General features: G+C 41.5%; 1 protein-coding gene across 5 annotated transcripts in view; it reads right to left on the reverse strand.

Annotated features, from left to right (window-relative positions):
* Positions 1-9,737: 9,737 nt before the first annotated feature.
* LOC136105777 (monocarboxylate transporter 2-like) overlaps positions 9,738-18,823 on the reverse strand; it is a 42,886-nt gene continuing 33,800 nt past the window's right edge. For all 5 annotated transcript variants that reach the window (XM_071813254.1, XM_071813253.1, XM_065845601.2 and 2 more), the window contains 2 exons: positions 14,890-15,765; positions 9,738-12,076 (listed from right to left, as the gene is read on the reverse strand). In XM_071813254.1, coding sequence (XP_071669355.1) covers positions 11,784-12,076; positions 14,890-15,765 — 1,169 coding nt within the window. In that variant the 3' untranslated portion in view covers positions 9,738-11,783. The remainder of the gene's footprint in view (positions 12,077-14,889; positions 15,766-18,823) is intronic.

Consider the following 18,823-nt stretch of genomic DNA (forward strand, 5'->3'; position numbering starts at 1 on the left):
CAGTGGGACTAATAAAAGCTGAGTTTTTACAGTTTTGTACTCTGTAGTTTGATCTTCTGGTAGACAGGAAGGAGCAGGCTCCAGGTGAACATTTTTCTGGGTTTGGGGTGTTGATGTCGTCTTTCCCTGTGTGGACTCTCCACGGCTGACTGCGGATGAGGTCTGGTTGCAGCCTTTCCACCAGCGGGGACAGCACGTCCTGTTTTTGTGACAGCCAGAGGATCTCAGTTGCCTTTGAAACTGCTGTTCGCTTTCAAATTTTCTGCAGACAGACCCATGGACTCAAAAATCACTCAGGGAGAACAGACACGGACATATATTTGTACATGAAGTATGATTGTGTGAACCTCGCTTGCTAGGGAAAATAGGCTAAAAAATAGTAGAATGCAGAAGCCTTGTTATTGCCACAGCTGAACAGTCCTTTCTGACATATTCTATTAAGTTGCTTCTGTTTCACTCAGGTTTTGCATTACTGCATCTCCTTTCCATGAGTGACCTTTTCCACGCCAGGCTTTGTAAAACTATTGCCATTCTTCATTTAGAAATTTGCTAAAGTGTGTTTGCAGAAACCATTTTTTTTTCAGATGAATATTCCCTTTTTGGGAAACGGAACAAAGAATTATGTTGCTGACCTTTCTTTAACAGGATCTTTTTACAAGTTGAATATCATACCATTGACTCTAAGTAGGAATACTTCTTATTCTGCGTCAGTGTGTTTATTCGACCATTTCTTAAGTATGTCTGTAATGGTATTTATAGCACAAGGTGTTTTGTGGGGAAACCTCACTTTCTCATTCCAGGCAAAGTAGAGAAACTGAAAGAATATTATTAAAACATTTAAGGAGACAGGGATAGGTTAACAGACTGAAGCACTTGGTGTCCTATATTTTGATGTCAGAGAACAAAATCTATCATTTATTAAGCCACATTTCAGTTGTTCTGCAGCTTTTGGGGTATACTCAGGCTTCCTATCTCATGCACAGCTCTATGGGCTCCTCTCAGAGCAGAGAAGGAGCAGGGCTCTGATGATCGGCAGTGATGGATGTCTGAGTGCCCACACCTGCATGGCCCTACAAAGGAACGGGAGGTAAACAAGATTTAGCTTGACCCCCCGCCCCCGAGTTGTATGAAAGGTTGGTTTGATGGCTACATGTACGCGAACACTTGTTCCATGCAGTCTTATTGCCTGCTCCTGTAGTGTTACTTATTAATTAGGTCATAAGGACTTTGATGGTGTAGGATTTTATTTGCTGCATGAAAAAACTACTAAACATTCACCTTTACTACTAGTTATTTCAGCCACTCTGTCACTTATTCAAGACCTGTTACCCTTGCAATATGGTACCTAAGCCTTGGTAATATATAACATCAACTGGTCCACTGAGCAACAGCGTTCACTGGTGATTTGTGATCCCATGGTACATACTAAAAGTAGATGAATAAAATAATACAACTCCAAAGAGCTCACACAGTGGTTCCTGTTCAACCCAAGCACATCCTCTTTTTGTGCCTGTCAGGGCTCTATGAGAGCAAAGCTACAAGTTTGTGACTTCGTTTTTTCTGAGATGTCATGTAGCAAGGAGCTCATGCCCAATTACAATTTGCTACCTTCTTTAAAACCCGGGTCTTGGAAGTCTCCCCAGTTACATCTTGTGTCATGATCTTGCCAACTGTCTCAGGCATTCACTGGTCCTGATAGCTGTGTGGGGTTTGGAAGGATTGATGGCTGTCCCTGTAAATCACTGCTTTCCATTCTGTCTGCCGATATCTGCAATGGGTTTCCATTCTCTCAGCATCTGACTCCTGTCCCACAGTGCTGAGCAGACATCTGAGCCCGGGGACCCTAAGGTGTCAGATTCACCTATTCGACCTAATATTCTGCTGCTAAACACATTTAGCAGAGAAATACCTTGTGCTGCAGCCTTTTTCCATGCCATGATTCCCACCAATTGCCAGGGTTGACTTACAAAGCTGTCATTATTAGTGCTACAATTAAATGAGGACTTCTCAGCCAAGGAGCAGAGAAGGGATACCGAGAATTCCCGTTAACTTCAGCAGCACGTATGTGCACAGGAAGACCGGCTCAGCCTGGGCTGCAAAGCCTCCCAGCTGACTGGAAACAAATCTCTTTTGTTCTCCCTCTTTGTTTCATGTGGTAAATAAAAATGAATCCCCCAAGGACCAGAGCATTTAGGCTTAGCACATTTTTGTTTGCTCAGAACATAGCAGTCTGTTGTTCTTCCTGGCTAATCAGATAGAGCGGAAGCTAAAACAATCTCCATTTGTTGTTCCATTTTATTCTATACATAATTACTGCTTCTCGTTTGCCTCTAAATAGCTGGATAGATACACATTAAATGCACTGACAACTCTTTTGGGACTCACTCCAGTGTTTCGTGCTTGTTTTCTCTCTTTGAAAGAGATTACGTTCTCAGATATTTCCATCTTTCTTTTTAAATAATCTGTATGTGTGCACATGCAAGAATGGATATTATAATGCCAGGCCCATTCTTGTCACCTGCAGTCATTAGGATTTTGGTGACTCTAAATGAATAATGTCCCCACATACCACATGTGAAAGCAGTAAAAAGTTCTCAGCCTGGGTAGCCATGGAGGTTATTCTGGACTGACACTTCTTGCACTGTTCCCTCCTCTCTGTTTTCTCTCCTCCCACTCTGTCTCTGACTCTCAAGCTCCAGTCCCAGTTTGCATGGATCGCTTTGCATTAACAGTTTCTAGTTTCTGCAGAACAGTTGGCTCCTCTTTTGGTCTGGTTGCCATCACTCAGCAGACATGTGCTGTCACTTGGCTTTTCAAAGAGCCTTCCTGCTCATCACAAGTCTAATGTGTGGATATTAGCACTTTAGGCTTTCAAGACAGAGGTATGTGCAGGTACCAGAATCAGAATTTCTGGTCAATTGATAAGTGTCCTAGTACAAAACGAGCTATTTGATGCCATATACATTGTCAGCTCTAGAAAAGTGCGAGCACTAAAATCTCTGCAGAATTCATAAATTAATTTTGGCCATCTTGCCCGGCTTTCTGAACTCATTTCTCAGAGATGAACGGGGTGAGGAAAGTTCCCATCACTTGGAGAGAGTGGCTTTCAAATTCACACATCCAGGTAGCTGCACAGCATCGTTTCCAGAGGGGCAGTGACCTCACGGGCACACACCGCAAGGGCTGCCACATCTGGCCAGCTCAGAGTAGAAGGCTGAGCCCACATCTGTCCTCAGCATGCCACCGGTTTGTTCATTTTATCTGAAGAATCAGGAGAGCAGCCTCATCAGTTTAAGCCAACAAATAGGTAGGTTTTGCAGTGTGGCATAGTAAGAACTGCTATATATTTTTTTTCCAGAAAAGACTGTGGTTAATTAAAAATATTTATTGCAGATTAACTAATCACTCTCATAGTGAGGCATGCACCTAAAACATATGCATATCATGTGAGATGCACATATGGACATAAATATGTACACACACAGAGGCATGCATGTTAATTCTGGTGCTCTTCTTTTATGAAGAAGATCCCAGCTATTTGGTAAAACACTGGGAGAAATCCTCAGGGTGAATGAGGGCCTGCCTGAGATAAGATTACAGCTGAGGCCCTATAACACAAATTATGCTGAAGCCCAGTCCCTGATATTTTGCATCCTTTTGTATTCCACATGCTTCCCACATCTACATGACAATCTGTCACGGCTGGCTACGTCGGCACATCACGTTCAATATATTTCTGAGGTGCTAAATGAGAGATGATGAGAGAAGTTCTGAGAGATCCAAAACAGGAAAACTATGGGCTTAATTGCAGCATTAAGCCTGAGTGTGGCACTAAGTGGGAGTTGGAAGAGCTCTGCTCCAGGGGAAGCAGCTGCACGTTGCTTTGCCGCTTTGGTTATCAAGCAGTGTGACATCCCTGTCCCCCATATCCCCAGTGTGTAACTGCAGTGGTGTGGGCATGAAGTGGGTTGGGGGATGGATCCCACCAGCCCTCCCCTGAGCATACAGGACAGTGCTGGGCTTGTTGTGCTGCCTCTACCTGTGCAAGCAGCAGGTTGGGATGGGATTGCCCATGTAGAAAAGCAAAATATCCTTTCTTTTGTCTGTTTTTATCCCACTTTCCCATATTTACATGTATTTAAGAAAGGAAAAGGTCAGTAATTTGCTACTTAAAGGCATAGCACTAACACAGTGATCTGACATTAGACAAGAAGTCAGGCGGGAGGGAACTGAAATTCTGAATTATTATAAGAGTATAGTATTCTACATATATATATATATAAACAAACCTAAAACAAAGTAAACAGTCTATGGAAAACAAGGAAGTTCTGCACTTTTGCTGTAGAGAAATGCAAAAAGAAAATTATCTGCAGGAAAATATATCTATCCTGCTGTTGGCAAATTAATGCCACACAAGGTGAAAGCCATGAGAAGAAGCACAGAGGAGTCTGAAAAAAAAAAGTGGGATGTGAAAAGGTAAAGGTCGGACCGGAGCTTGGGGGCCCGAGGGAGCCGGGGCTGGGAGCGGAGCCCAACTGCGGGGCAAGGCTGATCTCTAGCGGCTGCGGGCGCATCGGCGGCTCCTCCTGCTCCCGCACCTCCGGCTGCTCCGGGGAGCTGCGGGGCGGCTTGCCAGGGTGTCTGTCGCTCCCAGCACCGCGGTACATAGAGGGTGAAAGCCTGCCCAGGTGTGCGTGTGTGTGTTTGTTTGTTTGTTTTTAATTTTTGAGTAAAACCAAAATGTATTTTCTTGCACTACGAAGCCGTTTCTGCAGCAGCGCTACCGTGTGTTTCTTGGAGCAGAGCTTTCTCCTGTATTAGGAGTTTCTTGACAAGAATTGTTCCAGCAAAAGAGGAAAACATTGAATTTAGATTTTTCTGGATTTTTTTACATTCTGGTTCAAAGCTTTTTTTTTTTTTTTTTATGCCCTGTTGAATACTTGGTTTATTTTTACTTTCTCTGTGGTGTCCAATCTTGTTCTCCCTCTGAATGTTGGAAGGAAAAAAAGGTAAAAGGTGGAAAAAGAGAGACAGAAGGAAAGGAAAAGGAAAAGGAATTATGTCCTGTCATGCATAATATTTACAGGGCTATTAACAAGAAAAATAAATATTTCTTTGGAAGAAAAAAAAGGATGGTTTCTCTCCAATAGGAAAATGCAATGCCTCGCTAGGCAAAGCACACACTTGTGCCATCGGCCAGACAGCAAGGCAGCTCTTGCTCAAATGTGCACCAGTCCATTAGTGCCTGATTCACATTTTTTGGTTTCTCAGTCAGAGTCTCCGAAAGGGCAATTGGGAAAATCAGCCACCTTCTAGCCACCGCTCATAGGAACCACGAGGAGAGAAGGCATCTGAATATGTTTCAAAATAGACAAAAAGGATGAGTACAATGTACTTCGAAGGCCTATATAATATTGAATTTGTCAGGTAAAGTCATTCCTCTCTGGGTTGTGCCATACCACCTAAAACCACTAATTTGTTCCCAATCTGTAAGACTAATAGTGACGATATTCTTGCTTTTTCAGTCACTGTACATATTTGTGTTCTACATATCACTGACAAGTCACTGAAACAGAAACCACACATTCAGAGCATGACTTATGTAATTATATATGCTCACACATCCTTAATCTGAGGGCTTTCTTTTATTAGCTGATAAAACACGTAGTGCTGCTGTATATTTCTGTATGTTTCATTAGCAACCATTACTTAATAATGTTTGCTGATGAACACTGCATAAGTCTGAAGATAAAAGCTTACAAAATCCAGAAAGTTATTTCATCCATTGCTATCCTTTGAATCAGGAGATTTTTTTCCCAGATGAAATATCACATTTCTTTAATTAAATATTATTGAAAATACTTCAAGCTGATCTAGCGCAGTTCATTCAAGAGTGTTTTGCATATCACATCCTCCCCATCACAGGTGTATTTTTTTTCACATCTGGATGTTCTGCACATTGGCCAGAGTTGTCCTTTTGACCAGGTGCCTGGGTTCGTGCCTTAAAATGGCACTGGAGTAACAACCATGAATGGGTGCAGTTTGTGTCCCTGGTGCTACCTCTACCAGTCCAGCAGCCTTGTCCCCTTCTGCAAAGCCTCTTTGAGCCTACACTCACATTTCTGTTCACTCTATCTAAAATAGGAGCATTTTGAGGAGCAAAGACCTTCTGCTGTCATCAGTGCTTGCAAACTGCATGTGTCGAGGGGAAAGCCCTGCTCAGCACCTGCGATCGCCGTCATTTCTCACAGGTAATGGCTCCTGCTAAATGAGCCCCAAAACATTTCTCCAAACAGTGCTTAACTGCTTACATGCTTAGAAGTAAACCACATTTAGCTGCCTTTAATGCTTTTCCATCTCTATTTTTATGTTCTAAGATCAATTTCATGAGCTTTCCCAGGTAAGATGATTGCCATCAGCAGGAAGAATGTAGTAAATTAATTATAGATGTATGTTAAATTACTTTCATTACCACCCCCAGTTCTGGGAGGGAATCGTGTGAGCAGGATGACTGATGGAACTGTGTTTTTACATATTCCCCCGGTAATGGATATTTTTACTTGGCCGCCAGTGTTGTTTCTCAGTTCAGAGAAGCTGGAATTACACATTTCAGAAAATGGAGGTTCAGTCTAAAATTAACCTCCAAACATTACCAGACAACTGCCGCTAGAATACGGGCTGTCTATTCAGGGTCTTCTAGTGCTGTTTCTCAGTAATGTACAAAGGTGAACTTAGGCAGGATTCATCCTTTTTAACGTTAAGCACATCCAAATACAAGGGAGAGGAGTCACTTGCATTTGAGGTGTTGTTTCTACACACTGTCAAAGATGCAACAGCCAAGACAAAAGTCGAGGTGTGGAAAGTTATTTTCCATATTCACCTTATAACAACCTTGGTACAAGGTATTTTCTAGGGATTAATGACCAGGCCAGTTTAATGGCTCTCTGCTGAACTTCAGGCTATCAACTTTTCACAGCCTATCATTAATTCCTGGAAAATATCTATGATCATGATAGATCTGAGTGAAAAATAATACACTCTGTGAAGGTAAGTATATTGCTAGTGTTTCATCATGTACTGCCCCTAATTACTAACTTCAGATATACTTCAGAATACAAGTAAATAGTTACACTGTAATTACAAAGCTGCTTCACTGCACTTCTATTTGTATGGTTTGTGATCATGATTTTCCTCTAGCTGAAGGCTGAAATCAGGGTATAATTGTCTGTCCTTCATGTTTCTTACTGGAAAGTACTATACAATACTGTATTTTGCAGGATATCTGTAACAGGTTAGTCAGAGAACAAATACCTACTGGGTAAGTGAATTCAATACATTTCTAGCCACTGCACTCACAATCTCTTTTGTTAAAAGAAAAGGCAAAAAGGGGGGGGAAAAAAAAAAAAAAAGAAACAAAAAGTCTGGCAATGTTTTGCTAACAAACAGAAAAAGAGAAAGAGAAACCAAACTGCTGGGCTGTTTTCCAAAACGTTGAGCTTAGTGAGAAGGACACCAGCCTTCTGGATCTTTGATATTTTCTAAACCAATGCATTGACGGAGGTCATTGGAAGAGCAGAAAGGAGATCACAGCCATGAGAAGCAAGTCGTGCTGCCTCCTCAGTCCTTGGCTCTGGTCTGGGCTCAGAAGCCAGTGCAGAAGGAGCTTCCCCTCTCCCTTCACATCGTGACTGGCACCTGGCCAGGACCCACTCAGCACCACCAAAGATGCTTTGAGGATCCCTCTTGCCACCAGATTTGAGTAGGCAGCTGTATTTTAACACATCAGTCCTGACATCGCTCGGGAATGCCGCCCCTGCGTGCAAGGCTTTAGCTTGTGGATTTTCTCTCTGCTCCATTGGAGCAAGGCTGGGTACAAGAACGTGCACACAAGGTAGGGATCGTTTTGGATGTCTGAAGCGCGTTGGAGAGATTTCCTTCTCCATGCTGCCTCTGCAGAAGTAGGCCTGCTGTGGTTTCCATTAGGCTTGTAGAAGTGCCAAAAAAAACCCTCTTAGTCTGCTGGGAGAATAATTGGACTTGGCAAGTTTGCTCAACAAGCACTTGGTATTAACGGGTGATAGGTAGAGTCTGTGGTTGTTTCAGTTAATAATGCATGGATCCTCCTAGATATCCTGAGGATCTCTCTCTGGAGTTGTGTTTTGTGTTCAGATGGCATAACTAATGGCCAGGGCTGATTACGTACTGATTAAAAACTACTTAAGAATCTTATCTGTCCAGCAAGGGAATGCCAAGCCCTGCAGTATGAGGGAAATACTTCTTTTGTTGTTGTTGAGAATGATGGTTCAGCATCCCAATCAGGCTCTTGTAGAAGTTCAAGCAACCCTGGAAACAATGAGCAATTGCTTCTAGTAAGGTCACAAGCTAATGAAATACAAAAGACATCTCATAATTGCACTCCAGTGGAAGTGTTAGCAATCATCCTTGCCTGTCTGATATCTGAAACATGCCCCATGTGCCTGATACACGTATTTATGGTACAACCTCATACCTCTTGACTTTCCTACACAGGTGCTTTCTAGCCACAAGCATGCATGTAAATATGAATATTGTGTTCAATTTGCCACACAAATCACTAAATTAGATGCACAGGAAGCTTCTGCGACTTCACAAGAGCTTTTTCTAATGGATATTTCATGTTGCAGCGGTCATTTTTAATAACTGAAAATGTTCTTAGCAAAACCTGAGAGTTTTCCAAGCCTGGATTACAGCTTGAGCCTGAAAGGTGTTGCGTTCGTGGGATTTGATTCAGCAAAGCATTTCTAGGGGTTTAAAGTACAGTTATTTAGGATTGCTTTGCTGCATTGATCAGTGAGATGTCGTGACCAAAAGTCTGACCCCACAGGGAGGGCAGGAGTCAGGGTAACCGGGAAGAGGCAGCCCACCGAACCACTGACAACCTGCCGTCATCTCCAAAACTGTATCAAAGCAGTCTGACTTTCCACGTGATAGAAATAGTGCCATAATCTTAAATACGATATCTGTTTCTATCACAGGAGGCTTGAGTACGTTAAATGAAGTAGCTACTTAATGTTAGAAGACTTCTGAAGCCATAAAGAACTACTTATTCAATGTTAATGAAGGTGTCTCTTTTTCCAGAGGATTTTCATAGATAACTGGACAGAAAGCCTTTTTATTGAAAATGTTATCTGTATTAGCACACTTTTAAGATCTAAAAAGCTTGCTTTCGGATTCTGCTAGGCAAAGATCCTTAGCATCAGCTCCTGCTGGGTCATTGTTCCCAGAATTAACTGATATGGCCTAGTGGGAAGGTATGAAAACTATCTTCTCACACCCTTGCTAGGTCATCTCAGCTACTTTCAGTCTCATTATGGGTCTACACAACTGAAGGTTTGAGTCAGGCAGGCCCTGATCACTGAAAATGTCAAAGAAACTGTGTGGCTAAGAGCATCCAGTGGTGGTCCTGGACTCAGAGGCTATGGCCTAAAGTTGTATTACCATGTACGTGGAGCCAGGACTAGAAAACCTATGAGGATAAATTCCTTACTGAATAGAAAGGCAGAATTACCCTACAGATCCCAACAGGCAAATGTAAAGTAATTTCATTTTTTATAAGAGTTTTATTAAGAATATTAAAGCTTCTATAAGGTATATCGGAAAATGTTCAGGACCTTCTATCAATGCCTTTTTTACTGAAATACCAGAGATACACTTGACAGAAACAGAGAATCTTAAAAACTCAACAACAAAAGCCTAAGTACATTGTATAGATTTTATTTTTCAGAGAAAATGCAAGAAACTGCATAAGGATAAAATTTAATTCCTACTGAAGTCAATGGCCAAAGACCATTATTCTTTAGTGGAACAAAAGGTTTCACAGAAAAGGTTTTGTGCAAGAAAATATGACTGATCTAAATTTAAGTATATAGCATTTATGAGAGCATTTTTACAAGCCATTCTTCACAGTGTTTATACAAGTGATGACTAAATACAGTTCTTCGGTGACAAAGTCATGTAAAAAAACTTCATCTGATCACATAAGGGTGCCATTGAATCAAAGAAAGAGGAGACCTAGTCTACAGTCTGGTGTTAGCTTCAGATTTGGGTGATTTGCCTCGGAAGTCCTTGTTTGTAATCCAGCCACTTGGAGCTAAATCCGCAAAAGGCCAATGATTCATTTACATGATGCCATGTTCAGCATCCAGGACTCTTCAGCAACAGCTACTGATTATGAAATATATCAGTGCTTGCTGTCAGAGTCCAGATCTTCCCAGCTCACAATTATCAACACTGGGTAAGAGACTCCTACATGGCCTCAGCTTCAGCTCTGCATCAGTGACCTGAGGAAACTTTATTTCCTGAAACCGGATGGCATGGGCATGATGCCACCAGGTATTGCAGTGCTAGCACCAGGGAGGTATGTAACCTGGCCCAGACAAGGTGGGGGGCAGCTGTGTTTGGATTCCCTCCATGATGGATGCAACTCAATCAGGTTAAAAAAAACACAACATGAGGTCATGGCTCTAAAACAGTGTTTAAAATCATTAATCCTAAGTAGTATGAAGTGTAAGGTAAACAGGCTGCACTGCAGAGAGGGCTGTAGTTTAATGCATGACTATCCATGACATTTCCTATTTTCTAGTAGGACACCTGTGCTCACAGGTGGGATTTCAGCCCCTTACCTCAGCTGCTGGTGTTTTGCTTCAAGTAGGTGGTGGAGGCACACAACTCACGGCAGTGGATCCCATTTCAGGTCTGGCATGCCTAAGCTTTATTACTGATGCAATAATGCCCATAGCTCCTCTGTACTTCAGTTCTTCATTTGCAAAATTAATTAATAGTAACAACACTTACTGCCTCATCAGAGTGTTGTAAAAGAAAAAACATGCTAAAACCAGTAAGGCACTCAGATATTGGATAATAAGGACTTTGTAACCTCCTAGGGAAAATTTTAAAGAATTTCACTGTTTGAATGTAGATCAAAGTTTAAACTCATTAAAAATAAATTTCTGCCCTGCACAGACAAAGGACCTGGAAGAAGGATTCCTGTAGCATGTTGGCCTTGTGCTGGCCCTCTGCATAACATCACCTTTCTCAAGGCATTTTGTAAATGCAGAGGTCCCTGAGAAAGTCCATGGTCAAGCCATGATGAACCAGCTAGTTCCTAGTTCCTTCCTAGCATGCGCCACCCAGAAGGACGGGCTGCCTTGCTGCCACTTCCCAAGCAGATCTGTACTACCCTTCTTCTCTTCAAGCAGCTCTCTCATGGTGGATTCAAGATGAGCGTAAGGTCTGTTTTACTTTTCCATGACCCAGCGGTGCAAGTCACAGTGCAGCTGCCAGTGGAAGGCAGCACCAAATCCCTGGGACAGTTCTGACACTGCAGTCAAAAACAGTCAAAGAATTCTGACCACATGATGAGAAGATCCAGCCACCACAGTAATCAAGGCAAAGCCCATTCAGGCTGCTGGAAGGGCCCTGCATTGACTCCGATGGCCACTGGCCTGAGTAGAGCTGTAGTACAGAGAGTAAAAGTGGGGTATCAGTTACACCCTTATTCAGCCCCTCTGGGAAATGTGAAATATTGGAAGAAAAATGTTGCGGGACCTTTGGTATACAAATGGATACTGCACTGTGTGTTGCAGCACTTCATAAGAAACTAGACTTGTTCTCTTCTAGTCTTGTCCTACAACAAAGAGGATGCACATGGCACAGCATAGGGCAAAATTTAAAAACATAGTGAGATTTCACAGCTGGGGAAAGTAACCCAGAAGTGATTTCCCATTCAGCCCATGAGAACAGGTTTAAACTTCATTTGTGCCATTTATTTCCTTCTTCAGTCCTTCTTGTTCCTCTCTTAAAGGTTCCAGTTCAGGCCCACTCTGTGTGGTTTCTTTGTTCCAGTTATTTCTGCCTTCATTTTCTGTCCTTGCAGATTTAGGGTCCTCTTCTTTTGCCTTTCTTTCCTTCTCCTCCTTGGCAAGCATACGATAATTATAATAATTCATGATGAACAGGAAGGTTCCTGCCAGGACCATCACAACTCCACATTTAATGAACATATATTTATAGTCCCCAAAGGTATCGATGAGAGTTCCTGTAAAACATTTATTTAAAAACAAAAGGAAAAGAAACTTAGAGATGAAGGCAATAATATTGTGTTTTCAGATCCTAAATACAAAGGGACACATTTGTGGCTTTAGAATAAGATATTCTATATATTTCTGATCTCTTCCAGAAATACTCTGATCCTACAAATACTTTTCAAGTGTTTAACTATATAGCCTGTGGGTAGTTAACACTGACACAGGTAATACTACCAATATTTTGTACAGTGAAGTAGAAGAGGACAAAGAACCTACATTGAAAAGTCTGGACTTCTCAGGCACACCTATTTTTTCCATGCAGAAACTAAGTCCTCTGATCACAATGTCTGCAAGACAGTCTTCCAGTTGACTCCAATGATCAACTACAAGGACATCCATTTGACGTGGTGTCCTCACCGTGCCAGCAAAAGCAGCAGCTTTTGGGAAGACCTTCATGAGATGACACCTGGCCACTGGGTCTCATCTCGGGCTCTTGACAAAGACTCAATTTATCCCACCACGGGTCATTCACCAGCATTAGAGGGGACTCAGCTTTTGGTCACAGCTGCCCTTTCTGCATTTATACTTGTGATCTGAAGATGAAAGGGCACTGTGTGGAAGTGGAAAACGCTAGTTCCAGGGGAAAGCAAAGATGATGCTGTCAATGTCAGATAATTTCAATGCCAAGACAAACGTGACAGGTTCCTCTCAAAGGTTAATGCCTCTGCTATGGAGTTACAGAGTAATTGAAGGGAGATGGCTTAATTGAAATGTCAGTGTTCTCCATTATGTCAAAATGTAATGCAAATCTTATTGGGATTATGATCCTGAGCATTAATTCCCATTTACTGGTGCAACATAGACCATTCTTAACATCCCAAATCCTAATTAAAGTAAGACCCACTCCTAACCTGGCCTTCACAGTACAGACAGTCCTCCTTGAAACTGGCTCATCATCCATCAGCTCTCTGACTTTTTGGAATATGTTCTGCTCCTTAAAAAGAGGGATCTTTAATTACTTCCTGACTGACCCCTAATGTTGAAAAGCTGATGATTAATCATCCCACTGCATTACACTAACAAGGGGGTTATGGCCACCAAACAGATTTCACAGAATCACAAAAATAATATTTTTAACTGTTTTGGGTCAACAGTTCTTCCTGATTCATTCCTAGATGTCGTGGAACACATTTTCAATGCACTATATTTTTCATGTTACTGGTGAAACATCAACCAAATGCTAATTGCAACAATTTTTTCCTTTTCTGTTAATCAGGATGACCTAGAGGTCTCCTAAATAGGTTTCAATGAGAGTTTTAATGAGTAGAGTATTGGAAAATTCAACAGTAGGATAGTCTTGCCTCTTTTCCTTTGAGAATAAGATAAAGTCATAAAACACACTGGGAACAATTTACTTAGTTCATTAAAGCAGAACCGTGCAGTAGGTTATTAAAATGCCAAAGAACCAATAAATTTGCTGCTGCTTAAAATGATGGGGAAAAACCCTACAAAACTAACATTACTGATTATCACATATAGAACTGCTTTAGTCTCATTAGCAGCCTCTGGTCATTATCTTAATCTTCCACACAGAAAATTATATAATCCAGAAAATGGTTGGTTTAAAATTGTATTTTCTTTTGTTTGTCATTAATTAAATTATGAATCTCTATGACAGCAAGAGGATACAGCTGCTTCTGTCACACTGTATGAACTCCTGTAGCAATACGAAGAATTAAATGGTTCTGTAAAATGTGTCATAGAGAGTAGTAGTCAGATCTCATTTGTGAATCCAGGAAATGGGTTAAAACTACCTTCTTTCTGGTCATCCTTAAATTTATAATGATACTGTCATACCAAAAGAATTAGCAGAGTTTAACTTGTATATATCCAAATACAGAAAGCAAACACAACTTAATTAAACATTTTCACATATTTAAAGGTGATCAGTTACCAAACCAGTTATTCTAGCTTGTATACAAGTGAAATGCTAATTGCAGGACAGGGCATATAGATAGGATGGTATCTATACACTGAGCGGATGTTACCTATAAAGTCATTTAATTCATAGATGGCTTGGATTTGGTAAGGGCTGTACTTGAGCCAAATGCCAGAGTCAAATATGGTGGCTTCCAAACATGATAGAAAAATAAGTGAGGACAAGCTACAGAGGGAAAGAAGTGGAGGCTGTTGAAATCACAGGACGTCTCTGCTCCCACTTCTTTGGAGATGACTATAAGCCCTGCTGGAGGGTCAATATTGTCAGCATGGACATTTGAGGGTCTCTGTCTTTTGATATTTCAAGTCATGCAATCCAAAATAAACCTTTTTTTTTGTTTTTGGAACAGCCTTAAATCTATCAGATATTCTAAGATGACTGAAATCCATAAGTGAAACTACTCAGAGCCTTAGAGACAAATAGCAAATACTAGGTCTGAGTTGACAAGAGGATTTCATAGAACTGTTGTGTTTTACTGTGATTAAATTGCAGTCAACTCCAGCTTTTGCAACAGGCTCTCCAGGAGGAGAGGTTCTTGGTGTTGCACAATCCCACTCTGCAAGTTCAGTTTAAGTATTTGAAGGCATAAGGGATTGAAATATCACTCTGCAAACTCTTGACTTCCACTGTCAGACTACATGGAAAAGAGTAAAGAAGAAATGCTGCAGAAGATACCTAGGACCTGCCTTCTCAGTCCAATTACTAGTGGAAAAACTGTGAGTGGGAAGCAGAGAAAACACATATAATATCACTTACAGACTTTGCTTTCAAGAGGTTAAATATAAGTGGCAATTCAGTGGAAGCAGAGGAAGAAAAGACACTCACCTCCGATAGGTGGTCCCAGCAATATCGTGCAGCACTCCGCAATGGTGACAAGGCCAACAGCGCTTGTGAAGCGGGCAGCTCCCACGAGGTCCATGAGCGTTTCGAAAAGCATGGCACAAACCATGCCAAAAGCCAAGCCAAAAAAGATGGAGTAAACGACGAGCCCCTTGTAGCCAGAAGCCAGTGGGCACAGAAGGTGGCAGGTGCCGTTGAAAGTAATAGCGAAGCTGAAAAAGTATTGAATTCGTGGCCTCACCCACTTGCTGTTTGCAATGATGCCAGTGGTAGGTCGGGCAATCATATCCACGATAGCAAGAATCGAAAGGAGGAAAGCAGCTGAATATTCGTCAATGCCGATGTGCTTTGCATAGGGTGCCAGAAAAACAATCGGGGCAAAGAAACCCAGGAACATGAGTACATTTCCGATCAGGTAAATTAAGAACCCTCTGTGCTTAAAGAGGGAGAAATCAAGGTACTGATTGACTTTTTCACAACAGTCCTTTCCTTCTTCCTCTTCTGTTTTGGTCTCCTTGGCAACATTCGTGGCGCCACTCATTTCCATGGCATCCTTAGTGTCCTGTTCTTTCAGAGTGCCTTTCCCTTCCTCAGTTGTCTGGATTTTGACAGAGGCTGTGGCTGCCCTGATGGGTCGGAAGAGAGCTCCTGCCACACAGCAGTTTAATAAAACTGCCCCAAGAATTAAAAAGCTGCCCCTCCAGCCAAAATTGTCAAAAAGGAACTGGTTGAGAGGAGCCAGGGTGCAAAGCATCACAGGGCTGCCTGCCATAGCGAGGCCGTTTGCAATGGGTCTTCTCTTCAGAAAGTATTTCCCTATCATTATCACTGATGGCTGAAGGTTGAGGGCAAGGCCAAGTCCTGGAACACAGAACAATAGCTGAGATACACAAAGGAAGATTTGAGACCCATTTATCCTCAGCTCATTGTTTTAGGCACATTTATGGACAACTGATCCACTGGTGGCTCTTCAACATGATAGTCTGGATACAAACTTTGCTCAAGATATCCCTAAGCTTCTTGCTACCACATTTGGGTAACCAGACCCCAGAAAGACACTTTTGGTCAGAGAACATCCTTCCTTTTGCACTGCAGATCTCTAGGGTGGCAAACCTAGCACAAAGAGTTTGCTTCAGAATAAATTGCAAGAATACCCTCAATGAATGGTGGCTGGTTTTGTCCAGACACAGCAGCCTTGTCAGATAAAAAGAAGTACCTATTAAAAAAAAATTACAACTCCCAATTTGAGGAAGGTTGTTATGGCTTGGACAGTGCTAATCACCTAAGTGCATCCTTTTCATGCACGGCTGGGGCTGGCAACCCCTTCCATGGGTGGTGGGTACCCAGCACTGCGGCCAGGCTGACAGACCTGCACAGATAATAACATCACCCTTCTCAGCCACTACTCGTGGTGGTGTGAGCAACTCAGGTCTGATGCGAAAGATTAAGAGGTCTGCAAGTACACAGCAGAAGAGCTACTGAGGATGATAATTAAACAGGATCCTAGAGTGTTTCTTTTAATTAAAATGTATTTTTATTGCATTTAGATATTTAAATGGTATTATCAATCTGCATTGCTAATTCAGTTAGCCAGCTTCTCTTGCACAGGTGAAATCTGAAGGCAGAGAGAGCAAATGCTGTGGTCTCAACTTTCAGTGGTTCTGTTTGAAAGAACGAGCATATAATAATCTCTTCTTTCTAAACATTTCTATGATGTTTAGTATTTCCTTAAAAAGTTAAATTTTCAGAACTCCATTAAAATGACATTTCAAAATCATGCCACATATTTTCCACCCTATCATCCAGGAAAGAATGAGCCACATTAGAACAAAGCAGAAATGTATTCCTTGAAGTGATTATACCAGAGAACATGAATCCTGAAAACAGGGTCACACAGATTTTTTTCTTGTTCATTAGTCTATATAATTAGTTTGTTTAACTGTGCAGTACATAATTAGGTATATTGCTTTACAGAAGAGAATTTAGAAAGGTCAAGGTCCTCAAAATTAATTAAGGAACACTATCATTAGTCGCTGATAGAGTAGAACCCAAATGATGCAGCAGAATTCAACTGATGTTGGATAGCTTCAGTTTGAATTGTTTCACAAAATTATGATTTTTGCCAAGTCTAAGATTCTTTTTTTTTTTAAAAAAAATCATTGGAAGCTTACAGTATTAAAAATAAATTGAAATGGCAACAGATTAAAATGAATCTTGCTATGAAAGACATTCTCAGCATGAACTTTTCTAGATAGTCCATATATTTGGTAGGGCACGTCTTTGGGAAGTGCAGGCTGCTCATAATGCCTAAGGGGCCGAATTATTCTCTGTGAGAGGACTGACCTGAGAACTATGGAGGAAAAACACAGCCTTGGTTAGAGAACGCCCTTGATGGTGCTCAGATAGAGTAATGCACGTTCTTTCACCTGAGAAGATGCAACACAGTGGATCAGAGTTTGCTTTAACTCTGTATTTCCCAGGCTGGTAGGTAAGGGCAGAAACTGAACCATCATTTCCATAGAATTAGTTTTGGTAGGGACCTACCACATGTCGTGCGGAGAAGGAAAATCAGACTGGATGCCAGCTACCCTTTTAAACAATAATCAACTCAAATATTTTATTATGTGAACATTAATTTGCCAGTCAGACAAATCTAATTTAATATTACATCATGCTCTTCCCATTAATTAAATTTGGAGAGTTTCAAATTGACTGACTGGAATTTCAATTTACTTTAAGCTTTTGGCTGACATTAGTTGGAAATATTTATATCCATTTTATTCCAGTTTTCAGAAACTACAGCAGCTTTTTCATGGCTGCAATCATTACTCATACAACCACATTTTCTCCCTGGGGAAACGACAGAGAGGCCTTTTGGTGGTATTGCATGAACAGAAGCAAGCTTGTGCCAGAAAGAGCATCCTTCCCTAGATTAAATACATCTCACTCATATTAGAAGGAAATTGGTGGTTCAGGAATGAGCCGTGTAGCTATTGATCTTGTTCTTACTTTATTAGCAATGGAAGATCCTACCATGTATTTCAATGGTCAACATTAACAGCCGAGGTAAAGACTCCCATTGCATTAGTCAATGTCTTACACCCTGGATGCCATTTTATTTTGTGATGGTCCAATTGAACTAAACTCTGACCAGTTGTTATTGTCTTGTATTTAGCTTTGAAATTTGCTGACAACTTGAAGAAGAGGTTGCATGCCTAAACACCTATTTCATTCATCCAGGCTGGGATCTATCCAGGTTGACAGCTTGCAAACACCATTTCTTTTCCTAAGCGCTATAGGGAAACAAGTGAGGAAGAGAACATGGGTTTTACAGTGTAGGCAAAGTGCTTCGTGCCACCCCCAGCTCGGTGCCATCAAGGACAGAGCTGCTTCAGAGCTGCCTCCAACAGCAGAGCCCAGACCGGGCTCCACAGGCAAATGGAAAAAGACAAAATCAAGAAAGCGATTGAGATCGCCGTGTCTAATCCCTCCACCACAAGCAGATACATCCTGCTCTGCTCCTCTGCAGAGATTTCTATTAATATGCCAAAGGCACAGGACTGTAGCAGAGACCTCTTAGTACCAACTGCATTATTTTTATCTTCATGTCTGTGAATTACATGAACATGGTCATTTATGTCAGTCTGTTTCCTTTTCAAGATAGTAGGATGGAAGCTAGAAAGAGCGAGATGTTTACAGGTTGCTTCACAGTCATTGCTAATCTCCTGTACAGAAGTCTCTCTCCTCGTACAGTAATGCTGTCTCAGCCGTGTGATGAGCAGGCAGCTCCATAATTGCCCTTGAATGCTTCCATGTTAGGCCTGACCAGCAAAAGCACTTCAGGCATAATTAGAGGCATCAAGCACGTTAGCAAGGATTACAAGAATCTTCCTCTCTCTGTCAAATTAATATTCCTTCC

Source organism: Patagioenas fasciata, chromosome 10 (genome assembly GCF_037038585.1).
Source record: "Patagioenas fasciata isolate bPatFas1 chromosome 10, bPatFas1.hap1, whole genome shotgun sequence".
Classification (NCBI taxonomy): Eukaryota; Metazoa; Chordata; class Aves; order Columbiformes; family Columbidae; genus Patagioenas; species Patagioenas fasciata.